The 12,488-nt window shown below is 65.2% G+C and overlaps 3 protein-coding genes across 4 annotated transcripts; 1 reads left to right on the top strand and 2 right to left on the bottom strand.

Annotated features, from left to right (window-relative positions):
• Positions 1-1,971: 1,971 nt before the first annotated feature.
• SLURP1 (secreted LY6/PLAUR domain containing 1) lies at positions 1,972-2,676 on the top strand. Its single transcript, XM_040988576.1, has 3 exons — positions 1,972-2,029; positions 2,229-2,348; positions 2,477-2,676. The coding sequence occupies exons 1-3, from the start codon at positions 1,972-1,974 to the stop codon at positions 2,674-2,676; spliced, it is 378 nt and encodes a 125-aa protein (XP_040844510.1).
• Positions 2,677-3,650: 974 nt separating this feature from the next.
• THEM6 (thioesterase superfamily member 6) lies at positions 3,651-6,382 on the bottom strand. 2 transcript variants are annotated; one of them, XM_040988540.1, is made up of 2 exons: positions 5,789-6,382; positions 3,651-4,540 (listed from the first exon to the last, which is right to left on the bottom strand). In XM_040988540.1, exons 1-2 carry the CDS (start codon positions 6,296-6,298, stop codon positions 4,427-4,429), a joined length of 624 nt encoding a protein of 207 aa, XP_040844474.1. In that variant the 5' UTR covers positions 6,299-6,382; the 3' UTR covers positions 3,651-4,426. The 2 variants fall into 2 exon arrangements, with proteins under 2 accessions (XP_040844474.1, XP_040844475.1); XM_040988541.1 differs by having other exon boundaries at positions 3,651-4,542; positions 5,950-6,382.
• Positions 6,383-9,319: 2,937 nt separating this feature from the next.
• On the bottom strand, positions 9,320-11,179 carry PSCA (prostate stem cell antigen). The gene is made up of 3 exons (XM_040988539.1): positions 11,128-11,179; positions 10,118-10,225; positions 9,320-9,923 (listed from the first exon to the last, which is right to left on the bottom strand). The coding sequence occupies exons 1-3, from the start codon at positions 11,177-11,179 to the stop codon at positions 9,712-9,714; spliced, it is 372 nt and encodes a 123-aa protein (XP_040844473.1). The 3' UTR covers positions 9,320-9,711.
• Between the last annotated feature and the right edge of the window lie 1,309 nt (positions 11,180-12,488).

The raw sequence follows: 12,488 nt of genomic DNA, 5'->3' as shown, positions 1-12,488 counted from the left end.
GGCACTTTGTACCTGCCAGTGGGGTGCCTGGCCTGCCCACAAGAGGCCTGTATGTGTGTGCTCCCTCCTGGCTGTGACCCCTCTCCAACCCCTCCTTGCCACCCTGGCCCTCCAGCTTCTCCTCTTCCAAGCCAGGACGGGTGGTCTCTTAAGTCAGGGCCTGGGTGTGGTCAGATGAGCCCAGCTTGTGCTGCACGCCCACCTGCTCAGACTGGCAGGGACCCCTGACGCCCTGGAGACCTGTCCACGGCCGAACACCGGCTGCAGTTGACAGCCACCTCTGAGCAAGCTGGTACCCGTCACAGATGAGAGGGGGCCAGATCTGGGTCAGGCTCCTGAGGCGGATGGCTAGGCCACGCCTCTCCTTCGGCCAGACACACCCCAGCTTTGTTCTCAGGCACACACCCCTCAGTCACACCACCCTGACTGCTTCTGCCCAGGTGGCCAATCATTAGGGGACCCAGTGTGCAGGGACAAGGGGCTACTCCAAGCCCACACAGGGAGAGCAGCAAGCCGAGACCAGAGCCGTGCCCTCCTAGGTCATGGCCTTGAGTTCCTTCCCCTATTATGCCTCAAGGTTAGACCATGACACCCTGATTCCACCACAGAGTGCACCCCCAAACCTCCACACAGCCAGCCTGCCCAGTTTCTACAGTTATCTGTCCTGTTCATTAGCTTGCCCACCCGCCCTGTCTTATCTCTACTCATTCACTCTCTAAATATCATCCATCCACACGTCCATCCATTCATCTACCTATCCATCCATCAAGCACCCATCACCCATCCATCCACCCACCCACCTGTCCTCCATTCATCTACCTATCCATCCATCAAGCACCCATCACCCATCCATCCACCCACCCACCTGTCCTCCATTCGTCAGGAATCCATTCGTCACTCAGCGATCAAACATGATTCATCCATCCACTATCCACCCTTTCCTCCGACGTCCATCTATGTCCATTTGTCCAACCACACACCTACCCATTAGATCCACCTTGGTGGGCAGAAAAGCTATAGGCTGGAATATTGGGAAGGGTTCTGCAGAAAGGACACCTGCATGGGGCTTACCCACAGGGAGATCTGAGGCACAGCAGGCGAGAGCAGATGTGCCCACTGAGAGGAGTGGGGCAGGCAACGCCAAAGGCATGGGGCAGCGTGCGGCAGGAGGTGGGAGGCAGACAGAAGTCAGACCAGGAGACAAGCAGACAGAGGCTGTCGGGGCTCAGGTGGCTGTCCATCAGGGCTCAGGTGGCTGTCCATCGGGGCTCAGGTGGCTGTCCATCGGGGCTCAGGTGGCTGTCTGTCGGGGCTCAGGTGGTTGTCAGGGCTCAGGCTGTCCGTCGGGGCTCAGGTGGCTGTCCGTCGGGGCTCAGGCCGTCCTTCGGGGCTCAGGTGGCCATTAAGGCTGTTGGTGGGGATGGGCCGTGGATGTTGACAGTCCTGGCTTCCCCACTTGAAGCAGCACTCACCTCCCTGTCCCCGCTCAGTCTCCGGCCTCCAGCCCCTACTCGTGGGTTCCTACATCAAAGGACGAGTACAAGGGGGAACCATGTGCTCGTGTCCGGCCCCTGACTGGCTGAAGGGGGGCCAAGGCCGGGCAGACAGTGGGAGGGAGCACCAGCAGGTACCCTAACACTGGGACCACATGAACAAGTGGCACTCTGGCCATGATGGAGGCTGGCCAGGGGCAAGTGAGAGCCCAGTCTGAACTACCCAGGATGAGTGGGGCATCCGGGAGTTCCCCAGAGCTGGGGTTTCCCCAGTCCTCCCCAGGACAGATGATGGCTCCCATGTCCCCCCTTGGTCCTGCCTGGCCCCCTCATCCCAAGCCCCGCTCTCTGTCCTGCCTGGCCCCCTCATCCCAGCCCCTGTGCCACCTGCTGACTCATGGCTGGCTTGCCACCGCCCAGAAGCCAGGTATAAATCCCAACAGCAGGCAGTGTGTCTCCCAGCGACCAAGTACCTGCCATGGCCACTCCCTGGGCCGTGCGGCTGCTCCTCGCGGTAGCCTGGAGCGTGGACTGTGGTGAGTGGCCTGGGCCTGCCCGGCTCCTAGGGGATGGGCTGCCGGGAGCCATGTGGCTGGGGACCTGCCGGGAGCCGTGTGGCTGAGTCCTGGCACCCAGTGTCTGGGGAGGCAGGCTAAGGGCCGGGTGCAGCTGGGCAGGCTCCCAGCCCACTGCGGCCTCCGCTCTGGCCCCTTGTGCTGCCCCGCCGCTGCTCAGGTGAGGCCTTCCGCTGCTACTCCTGCGAGCGGCCCTCAACCATGTCTTCCTGCAAGAATGTCACCTTGTGCAAGCAGGAGGACACAGCCTGCAAGACCACGCTGGTGGCCGTAGAGTCAGGTGAGGCCGGGCCTCCACGGCTCCCGCAGCCCCCACCCCAGGGATCTAGTGCCACGGGCAGGACATGGAGCGGGTGCAGAGCCCGTGAGGGGCACAGGCTGATGCCGCCCCGCCCCTCCCCCTTTCAGAGTACCCCTTCAACCAGAGCCCCTTGGTGCTGCGCTCCTGCTCGAGCTCCTGCCTGGCCACGGACCCCGACAGCATCGGGGTTTCCCATCCCGTCTTCTGCTGCTTCCGCGATCTCTGTAACTCGGCCGGCGTGGCTGGGCTGGGCACCGGGGCCCTGGCTGTGCCTGGGGCTGCCTTCCTGCGACGCCTCCTGCCCTGACAGGCCTGGCCCTGCCTGCCGACACCTCCAGCAGAACCACCTGAGCCTCAAGCTCTCCTAGAGGCCCCAGGGAGACAAGCTCACCGGGGTGCACTCTGCTCATCCCCCAGCTCACAGAAAGCCAGCTGCAGGGTGGAGACCCTGATGCCCGCTTCCCGTGGAGGGGTGCCCGGGGGAGTCCTGAGCCCAGCTCCCTGCCAATGCACACCCTGGGAACAGGAGCTGGCTCTGGGAGCCACTGGCCTGGCCTCTGCCGTATCAGCGACGGGGGACCTCTCTCTGTGCCTTTTAATATACAAAAAATAAATAGCTGAGGTGGCCACATCCGTGTCCTTCCTGGGCCCCGAGAGCCCACTGAGGCGGCCACCAGCTGCCTGGGCTGAATTCTGGCATGTTCGGACCCCTGTGCTGACTCATTTCCCAGCCTGGGCGCCGAGCACACGGACAGGGCTGCTCGCGTGGCCCGCAGAGGGCGCGCCGGAGCCCGTGCCACCAGGCCGCTCGCCTGGACAGCAAGCCCGGCCGAGCCGCCAGAGGGCAGCAGGGAGGTGGGCGAAGCCGCGGCCTCGGGACGCCCAGCAGCCTGCGCGCCCACGTCCAGACCGCAGAGTCCGGGGTCCAACGGTTCATGGGGCCCCGCCCCGCCTGGAACCACCCAGTCTCCCAAGCTGCTGGCCGGCGCCTGGCACTGTGCTTGATCCCCATGTCTTGGCCCCAGCCCTGAAGGGTGCCATGCACCACAGCCTACAGCAGGTACTTCCCACAGGCCACCTCTGTCTCTGTGCCCCCGGACCTGAGGGGGCTATCAGGAGCAGGTGGTCAGCCCCTCTGTGTCCAGGGCCCCCACCGTCTCCCTAGGGCCACTCCGCACCCCCCACAGCGAGCCTGGGGGGACTGGGCTGGGTGTGGACAGCCAGCTGGGGACCGTGGCTCCTCTCGTCCAGGGCAGCCTGACAAGCCTGGACAGCCGCCACGCAGGGTGCAGAGACTGGCAGCTGCACAATGCCAGCCTGCATGACCTTTAATCTGGGGGCTGTATGCCATACAGACTGGAATCCCGCGAAGGAGGGGGTCAGGGGAGGAAGGGGGCCGGCGGGAGCGATTCCTGAGGGGCAACGAGGAGACGGATGCAGGCTCCTGGCCACTGTGTGCACCCTTGGCCAGCGAGGGCAGGGGGCAACCCCAGCCAAGAGGCACCTGGCCTGGGTCTCCCAGGCTGCCAGAGGTCAGAGTCCCAGAAGCCAGGAGAGGGACGCTTGGGCCAGGCCGGGCTGAGCCCCACAGCTGGCCTGGCTTGTGGGTCCCAGGCCGGGGAAGGGTCCTGGCCCACTGAGCGACGGGCTCAGGCCCACCCCCTGCCTCTTCTAGGACCCTTCCCCGCTACACAGCCCCAGCCAGCACCTACGCCCCCACCTAACCTGGGCCCTGGCTGACCTCCCTGGGGCCAGCTGCTCTCACCTGCCCCAGGGGTCGCTGTCAAGGTGGATTAGCCAGACCACAGTTTGGCCCCGGGCTCTGGTACAGGCCGTTCTTGCAGGGACCTGGGCACTGGGCACCAAGCCCACAGGAGTGCAGCCTGGCTGTGGACTCCGCCCAGGGCTCCTGCAGTCCCCGCACCAGGGACAATGCCCTCACCACCCCCTGCCCAGAGAGCTGGAACTGAGGAGCTGAGCAGGTGAGGGGCAAGGTGGGCCTCGAGGCCCCTTCAGCTGGGGCAAGTCCAGTGCAGCCCAGTGGTCGCAGAGGGCAGTCACTGGTCCTTGGGGGTGCAGCTGAGCCCGCTCTCGGCACGAAGCAGCTGGCTGCTGGCCGCGTTGTAGGCGATCCAGTGCTGCAGGTCCTCGGGCTGCTCTGGAGGCTCCACCTGCAGGGCACAGGGTGTGAAGACGCAGGGGTTACTGGGGGTGCGGGGAAGAATTCCCTGCCTGGTAACTGCCTCCCCACCCCTGGGCCTCTGCCCACATCAGCTGTGCCCAGTGTCCGCTGGGCCCCTGCCCCTGGCCTTCCAGGAGCCCACACCCACATCAGCTGTGCCCAGTGCCCGCTGGGCCCCTACCCCTGGCCTTCCAGGAGCCCACACCCACACTGGATGTCCCCAGTGCCTCCTGCGTCTCTGAGCTGAACCCTGCGCAGGATCCATCTTCAAAGCCAGGCAGAGGCCTGTGAGGCTGGCTGGCAGGAGAAGGAGCTGGAGGCCAGGGTGGGAGGGGAGGGCAGCGCTGGGCAGGGGCACTGGCAGCTGTTCCCTGCTGAGTGCTCCCAGCACTGGCTTCTGTTTCCAACCCTCCCTGGGGGGCTACACCAGCCACCTCCCACACACATGCAACCAGCACGCTGCAATGGGAACAAACCCTGGACTGGACCCAGGGGACAGCGCCAAGGGGGTGCCCAGCAAGAGGTGCCCAGAGCCAGGGCTCGGCTCACACATTCAGCCACTGCCCTTCGCAGCAGGACCCTGCTGTCCTGGAGCTGCCCCGCTCTGCCGCCTCCTCAGGGTGGTCAGTCCTTGCTGCCCCAGCCGCGTCATCGGCGTGGCCCGCCCCCGTGGATGTCCCTCTCAGGGGACCCCTGCTGGTGTCCTGCACACGCAGGACCACCCTGAACTCTTGTAACCGAGGCCAAGCTCTCTGTCCGCACCTCCCCCCACCCCCGGCCCGTCGTCAGAGCTCAGGAGGGACACCGCAGTACCCAGCGCAGGGCTGGCTCCTTCCCGGAGGTTCCAGGCAGCTGGGGCTCCCGGGAAACCATGGGAGCAGCATGCCCTGGGGAGGAGCCCGCTCCCTCAAACCGGGGGAAGGCAGCTCAGGCCTGTAGCCCCAAATCCAGAGAACCGCTGGCCCCTCTCCATTGCCAGGGGGCTCTCCAGCTGCAACAGTTCCCAGCAATTCCATCTGACTGACAGGCCCTGTCCCGAGAGGGCTCTCATTCAGACAGGGCGCACACGGCACCTCGCCCTGCATAAAGGCCTGGCCTGGGCTTACACGCGCCTCCTTGCTCAAGCGCCAGGCCAAGAAGGGGGCGTGCGAGACCCCAGTCTCCAGGGGGACGCGGTGAGGCGGGTCCCGCGGCCAGTGGGCAGGGTGGGCACCGCCTTGGGAAGAGGGGTGCTCACTCTGCGCTTGCACAGGTGCTCCACGATGCGCTCCGGCGAGGTGCCCACTATGTGCTGCCGGAAGCGCAGCAGCGCGCACACGAAGCCGTCGCGCAGGCTGACGAAGCGGGCCTCCAGGTAGAAGGCTCGGTCGTCCCAGCCCAGGAGGCGGGTGCGCATCTCAAAGGGCTCGAAGAGGTGCAGCGAGCGGCGGTAGCGCGCGCACGAGGCGGCCAGCACCGTGTTCGCTCCCAGCTCTCGCAGCGCGCCCAGCACCCCGCAGCGGGTCAGGTGCACGACGCGCGCCACGTCGGCCTCGCGCAGGTAGCGCGCGTTGTTCATGTGCAGCAGCAGGTCCAAGTCCGAGGGCAGCACGCGGCCCACGGTGCGCTGCTCGGCCAGCAAGTCGCGGACGCGCGGCTGCAGCAGGCGCGCGCGCAGCACGACCAGCGGCACGCGCACCAGGTACCAGCCGTCCAGGAACGCGAAGAAGGCGAGCGCCGCCAGCAAGGCCACCCACAGCCACGGCATCGCGGCAGCGGCGGCGGAACCCAAGCGCAGCCCTTCTCCGCTCGGCCCGGGCGGCTGCCCTCCCGTGCGCCGCGGAACCGGCGCGCTCGGAGCCAACCACCGCGCCAGGCTGACGCAGGGGGAGGCGCGGCCGAGGCGGCCGGCGCAGCGGCCCGGAGCTCCGCCCAGGGCTCCCGGACACCCCCGCCCCGGGCCCCGCGTGGTCCGTCCCGCCTCCTGGCGCTGGAGACCGGAGCTCGGGGCTCCGTGCGTTTCCCCCGGGGACCGGGTGGGGCCTTCGGCGCGTGGCCGCGGGGCGCTGAAGGCACGGGAGGACCCGAGCCGTCCTCCGGGCGTCTACCCGGGCCGAGGTGCGGCCGGCGCGGGCGCCTGACCCCAGAGGCCTCAGGGCTCCGGGGTTCTGGCCGGAACCTGGGGCCCAGGCGGGGCTGGGCCGAGCTGCTGGGACTCCTAGCCGCAGACTGGGGACCCGTGCGTGATCCGCACCTCCTACGGGCCCGACAATTGTCCCCAAGCCCATTTCCCAGCAGCCTGAGCCCTTTGCTGCGTTTTGAATCGCAGCAATAAAGGCCGAACGGGGCGGGGTGGAGCTGGGTGCCAGCGGCGATAGCGCCGGCCTGGGTGTCCTGTGAGGTGGAGGGCAATGAAGGGCAGGGGAGGACCCGACCTGGCGGCAGCTTCGGAACCCAGTGTCGGTGCAGTTTGTCCCTGGGGCCGGGTCGGGGAGCAGGAACCCCGCAGTGCCGCTGCAGAGGTCGCCCTCCGGGCCCTTACTGGCCAGCCCACAAGAGCTCTCTGGCGGCTTGCCATGATCCTCAGGCGGCCAGTCAAGTGCAAAGTAGCCCCTCATTCTACCCCCCTCCCCGTGACGGTCCCTGGGGCTGTGCAGCTGGGTACACGCCTGGCATGGGATGTGGAGGCCAGGGCAGGGGCAGTGTCAGACCAAGTGGGACCAGGGAGGCCCTGGGAGGGCTGCTGGCAGGCTGTTATTCTGATTATTACAGCTGCAGGAGGGTCTGCCCAGAGTCTGTCCAGTACTCGATGCTCAAAAAGGCATCTTCAACGTCAGCAGCCTGTGCTCAGAGCCAGTGCGTCTGTTTCCTCGTAGCCAGAGAGGGCGGCAGTGGCAGACCGCTTGGCGCTGGCACTGCGGGCAATAGCTTTACTCTCTGTGCCACAGCATGAATCCCGGTGAACTTTCGTTTGAATTCTACTTTCCTTGCAGTCTGCAGCTCTCTGCACTCTGTCGGAGCTGAGCAGCCCGTATGGGCACTGGCTCGAGTCCCGGCTGCTCCACTTCCCATCCAGCTCTCTACTTAGAAGCTGGGACAGCAGCTGGGCTTGGTCCAAGCCCTTGGGTCCCTGCACTCACGCGGGAGAGCCAGATGGACTGTTGGTTCCTGGTTTCATCTGGTCCTGGCCGTTTGGGGAGGGAACCAGTAGCAGGTGGAAAATCTCTCTCTGGGTAATTCTGCTTTTCAAACAAATGGATTCTTTTTTAGAAGCTTATTTTCATGCAAAAAACACCATGCATGCCAAGTCTTCAGAAAGTCTAGGAATGCGTATTGGCAGGGGTGGGGGAGTGTTTTTGTCCCAAAGCAAACTCCTCTTTCAACTGCTTGTCCCCTGGAGCTCTCCAAAGTCCCTGTCAGTGGCAGGTGTCTGGGAAGGAAGTCTTCAGCGGCTGTCACACTGCTCCAGGCAGCGTGGCCCTGGTCTTCCCTGGGAAGTGGATAGCCATGTGAGCTCCATTCCAGACCTTGCCTGGGAGGGCGGGCTCCCCAGGGAGCCTGCCCCAGGGAGAAAGGTCCCTCTCCTGCTCCAGTGAGCTCTGAGGCCCCTGGTGAGGAGGGCTCTCCCCGCCGGGTGCGGCCACAGGCCACGCTCCATGTTTGCCGGGCAGGTGGACGGTCCAGCTGGCAGCTTCTGCAGACAGGGAAGCACGGTGCTGGGTGCCTGCTGGGGAGAGCTCTGACAGGTACACAGTTCTGTGGGGGACCCCAGGTCTGCAGGTGCCTCCCAGAAAACGGGGCCAGCCAAGCCGGGCCTGAGTGCTGAGTGTGCTCGGGTCGCCAGGGCGGGTGCACGGCGTTGTAGGAGGGGCAGGCTGGGTGGTGTTGAAGAGGTGGGGTTGAGGTTACCAGGGCTGGGGCAGACAGATTAAACCACCAGCTGCAGTGCTGGTACCCCGTGTAGACACTGGTTTATATGTCCTGGCTGCTTCGCTTGCCATCCAGTGCCCTCCCACTACACCTGGGAAAGCAGCAGTGGGTGACCGGGTACCTGGGCCCCGCACCCACATGAGAGGCCCGGGTGGAGTTCCAGGTCCTGGCTTCGGCCTACCCTGGCCCAGGCTGTTGTGTCCATTTGGGGAGTGAGCCAGCAGATAAAAATCTCATTATCTTATCTATCTATGTTTCTTTCTATCATCTATCTTTCAAATCGTTTTTAAAAATGGGGGCTCAGGCCAGGCTCCTCAACAGTGTGACCCCTGCCTGACCTGCTGCCCCCGCAGCTCCAGCCCTGGGTTCTAGGCCGGGCTCTAGGCTTGGCTTAGCGTGTCAGTAGGCAGCAGGTCCCTTCCCTCATTGGGCTGTGCCCACCCAGCACGTGCCTTCCCTCTTTGTCCTCTGTCTACCCCCAGCAGGTGTCCCCTAGGTGCCGATGCTTTCTCAAAGGACCCTCCTAGGAGGGTTGCGCAGGGCCAGGAATCAGCTCTGTGAAGGCGCCCCAGAAGCCATGAGGGCGATGGAAGACCAGGGAGGACATGGAGTGGGAGGTGCAGCCCCTCAGCCCTGCCAGAGCCCACCCCCTTCCTGCCCAGCCGGGGGTGGGTCACAGATGACCGTCCGAGGCGCTGACCCCTCCTCAGGGAAGCCCAGCCATCCAGGTGCCTTATGTGTCCTCCTGCCAGGGCCACTGCAGGTCCCACAGTCACGGGACCTGGCCGGCGTCCAGCGCCTCTGACCTTGAACCTGAGGGGGACACGTAAGGACAGGTTTCTTTCCACTGCACCGACACTGTTTATTGAGGGCCCGCCATGTGCTGGGGTGGCTCTCCCGGGCCCTCCCAGCCCTCAGCTCTACTTGGTCCAGCTCATCTCAGCCTTGGCTGCGTCCTCCTCAGCGTCTGCCCGGGCCCGCTCCGGCAGAGGAGTGCAGGCTAGGCTTCCTGGAGGAAAAGGAGCCTGAGTGAGGTGTGGGGATGCTGGGCCCTGGACACTGGCTGCGGGGGGTGGATGTGGGGTCAGAAGGGTCCACTACAGGCTTCCTAAGCCCAGCTGGGCAGGGGGTGGCCAGCCGGCCCAGAAGGAACCTGGGAGGGCAAGGGGTGGTGGAGGGTGGGGACCTGGGCCGGGGTCTCGAGGCCTGCAGGGGGCAGGAGGGCCCCTGGCTGGGCCAGGTACGCTGGGCTCAGAGCCGGCCGGGGCCCCAGAACAGCAGGCTGGCCAGCGCCGTGAGCAGCCCCTGGGCGGTGGCCGACCGCAGGCTGTGGGCCCCGCTGACGTTGCACAGGTCTGTGGAGCAACAGGTGAGGTTCTTCCTGCCCACATAATAGTTCTCAGCGTCGTCCACGCAGTCAGAGCTACAGCCCTTGCTGATGAGCGTCACGAGGCCGGCAGCACCTGCGGGCGTGGCAGCTGTGAGCCCAGCGCCCGCCTCCCTGGACCTCGCCATCCCACAGCACAGGGTACAGGGCCCAGGGAGCAGCCGGGAGCTGGAGCAAGGCGTCAGGCCGGGGGTGGGGAGGACAGACAGAGCTGAGCCCGGCTCCTGAGCCCCCAGCGGCAGTGAGGGCCTGGGGGCCGCGGACACTCACGGATGCGGTCAGTCCAGCACTGGGTCTGGCCCGCGGTGCAGTTCTTCACATTCAGGCAGTCCCGGTTGCTCACCTGAGCCGTGCAGGAATAGCACTGCAGGGCGGCACCTGTATGCAGCGGGTGGGTTGGGCTTAGCAGGGCTCGGCCGCCTGCCTGCCCTCTATCCTTGCTAGAGGGGCCGGGAGCCTGCTGGATCCTGGCCCGCTCTTCACCCACCCCCAAGTGCTTCTGTGTCCACTTGCGGTCACCGTGCCCATGGGCCTGGAGCTGGGACTGGCTGACCTGCCAGCCAGAGGCCCAGGTGGGTATCAGTCTGGGACTGTGGGCAGCCACTTTTCTCTGGCTTCATCATGCACCAAGCACCTATCCCTCAGCCCACCTGTGTCCCCAGTGCTGTCCATGGTCATCCAGGCAGGTGGGACCAGGCGCGATCTCCTGGCCAAGTGGGCTGTATCCCTGGGGCTGGTCCTCCCCCGAAAGCCCACAGAGCTAGGGTCTGAGATTATCAGGGCCCCAAATCCCCCCTTGTCTCCACCCTCCCGCAGCCTCGGGGGCTATTCTGGTCTCCCCATCTTCTAGCTCAAGAGGCAGGTGGCTTACCTGTGCAACCCTCAGCTGGCCAGGGAGCAGAACCCAGAGCAGGGACCCCTAGGGCACCTGGCCCAGCTTTGCAGGCTGCTCCTTGGCTCCCGCCCCATGCACCCAGGAGAACATCGGGGCTTGGTGCTCCTGGCCCCTGCTCTGCGCAAGGGCCAAGCCCTGTCCCTTGATGGGGACAACAGTGACCCCTGCTGCCCCCCAAGCTTGCCTCCCAGGCTTGGATGTCATAACCCGACACGCATGTGCTGGGCTGTTCTAGAGAGAACCATAGCTGGGACGGGAGCCCCTCAGTCCTCCCTGCTCCCACCATGCCCCGGCTGCCTCCCCCTCCCTCTTCTTCCTCATATCCATCTGCCCCTCTGAGTTCCCCTGCTTCTCTCTCTCTCACACACACACGTCAAGGTCTCACCTGGCTGCAGGGCCAGGCTGGTGGCCAGCAGGGCAAGGAGAAACACCTTCATGATCACCAGGGCAGTAGGGGACCCAGCCTTGGGGTGGCTTTATATAGCCCCAGCGGCTGGAGGGATGTGGCCCACCCAGTCAGCGGTATTGGGTGCCCTGGAGCCAGTGAGAGCTTAGCAGTTCCAATCTCGGGCTCCGCCAACCCAGCGCCCCACCCTCTCCCTTTGTCCTTCTTTCAGGCTGCAGAAGGCACAGCCTGTAGGGCGGGGGTCCCCTCCCCAGCTCAGGTCCCTGGCAGGGCTGGAAATGCCTCAGGACTTCCGGCTTAGCCCCACCCCACAACCCCTCCAAATCCTGCAAGGTGCGGCCCACCCCTCAGACCCATGCTATCCCTAACCTGCTCCCATGCTGCTCCCAGGCCTCCAGTGTCCTGGGGGACAGAACTCCACAGGGGTGCCCACAGGAAGGCAGGCTTCAGAGCAGGCGTAGTGAGGTGGCATAGTTCTGGAGCCCAAGGGGATCCCCTGCAGGGGTGCTGTGTACAGGACCCTTAGGGCTTCACCCTCTAGTGCCCACCACCTGGAGCGCCAACCAGGAAATGCTGCCTGAGAGCAGCCGGAGGGGCTGGGCATCGCTCGGCCTTTGGCCCACCTGCACCGGGGCCTGGAAGCCCGAGGAGAAGCACGGGCAGGACGCAGCTCTCCAGGCAGCACCAGGAGGCCCAGCAGCCGCCAGTCTTGGTGCTGCTCTGTCTCCAGCCCCCTTCCTTCACCTCGGCCCAGAGGCCCTGGGATGCCCTGCTGTCCATGGACTCCTTGGGCCTTTGGGCATGGCATTGTTCTGGCTGTCCCCTTGTTGCATGTGTGGCAGGCGTGCGGGTGGTAGCTGTGTCCCTGGCCCCTCACCGTTCTTAGATTGTGCACCCCGCACAGGGTCTCGGGGACAGGACCACAGGGATCGCGTGACCAGGCCTCCCTCCATTAGGGGCCTCAGCCCAGCCTCCAGGCCACCCAGAGTCTCCCATGTGTACCCCTCTGGTGTCCTGGCCAGTCAGGCCCTGGCTCATGGCCTGGACAGGAATTTGCACAGGGTCACAGGCTAACTGTGGCCTCTCCCTGCCCTGAGCCCACTGGGCTCCCTGATGGGCGTCTCCGACAGCACACGGATGACTCCAGGGTTTGCGTGAGCGCCTACACACTGCCTCATGTGCCCGTACCCCAGCCCTGGCCCGGGCCCTCTGTTATCACATTGGTGTGGGAGGCAGCCAGCAGCCAGCCCCAGGTTGGAACACTCATTGCTCAAATATTTGCAGGCGTGTGTGTTTGCAGACCTGGGCAGACATGAGGAGATTATGGCCGTGCTCCCCAA

Source organism: Ochotona curzoniae, unplaced genomic scaffold (assembly GCF_017591425.1).
Source record: "Ochotona curzoniae isolate NIBS_2020 unplaced genomic scaffold, NIBS_Ocur_1.0 contig_4917, whole genome shotgun sequence".
Taxonomy (NCBI): Eukaryota; Metazoa; Chordata; class Mammalia; order Lagomorpha; family Ochotonidae; genus Ochotona; species Ochotona curzoniae.
Note: the sequence above shows the minus strand (reverse complement) of the source record. Positions and strands in the feature narration are given on the sequence as shown.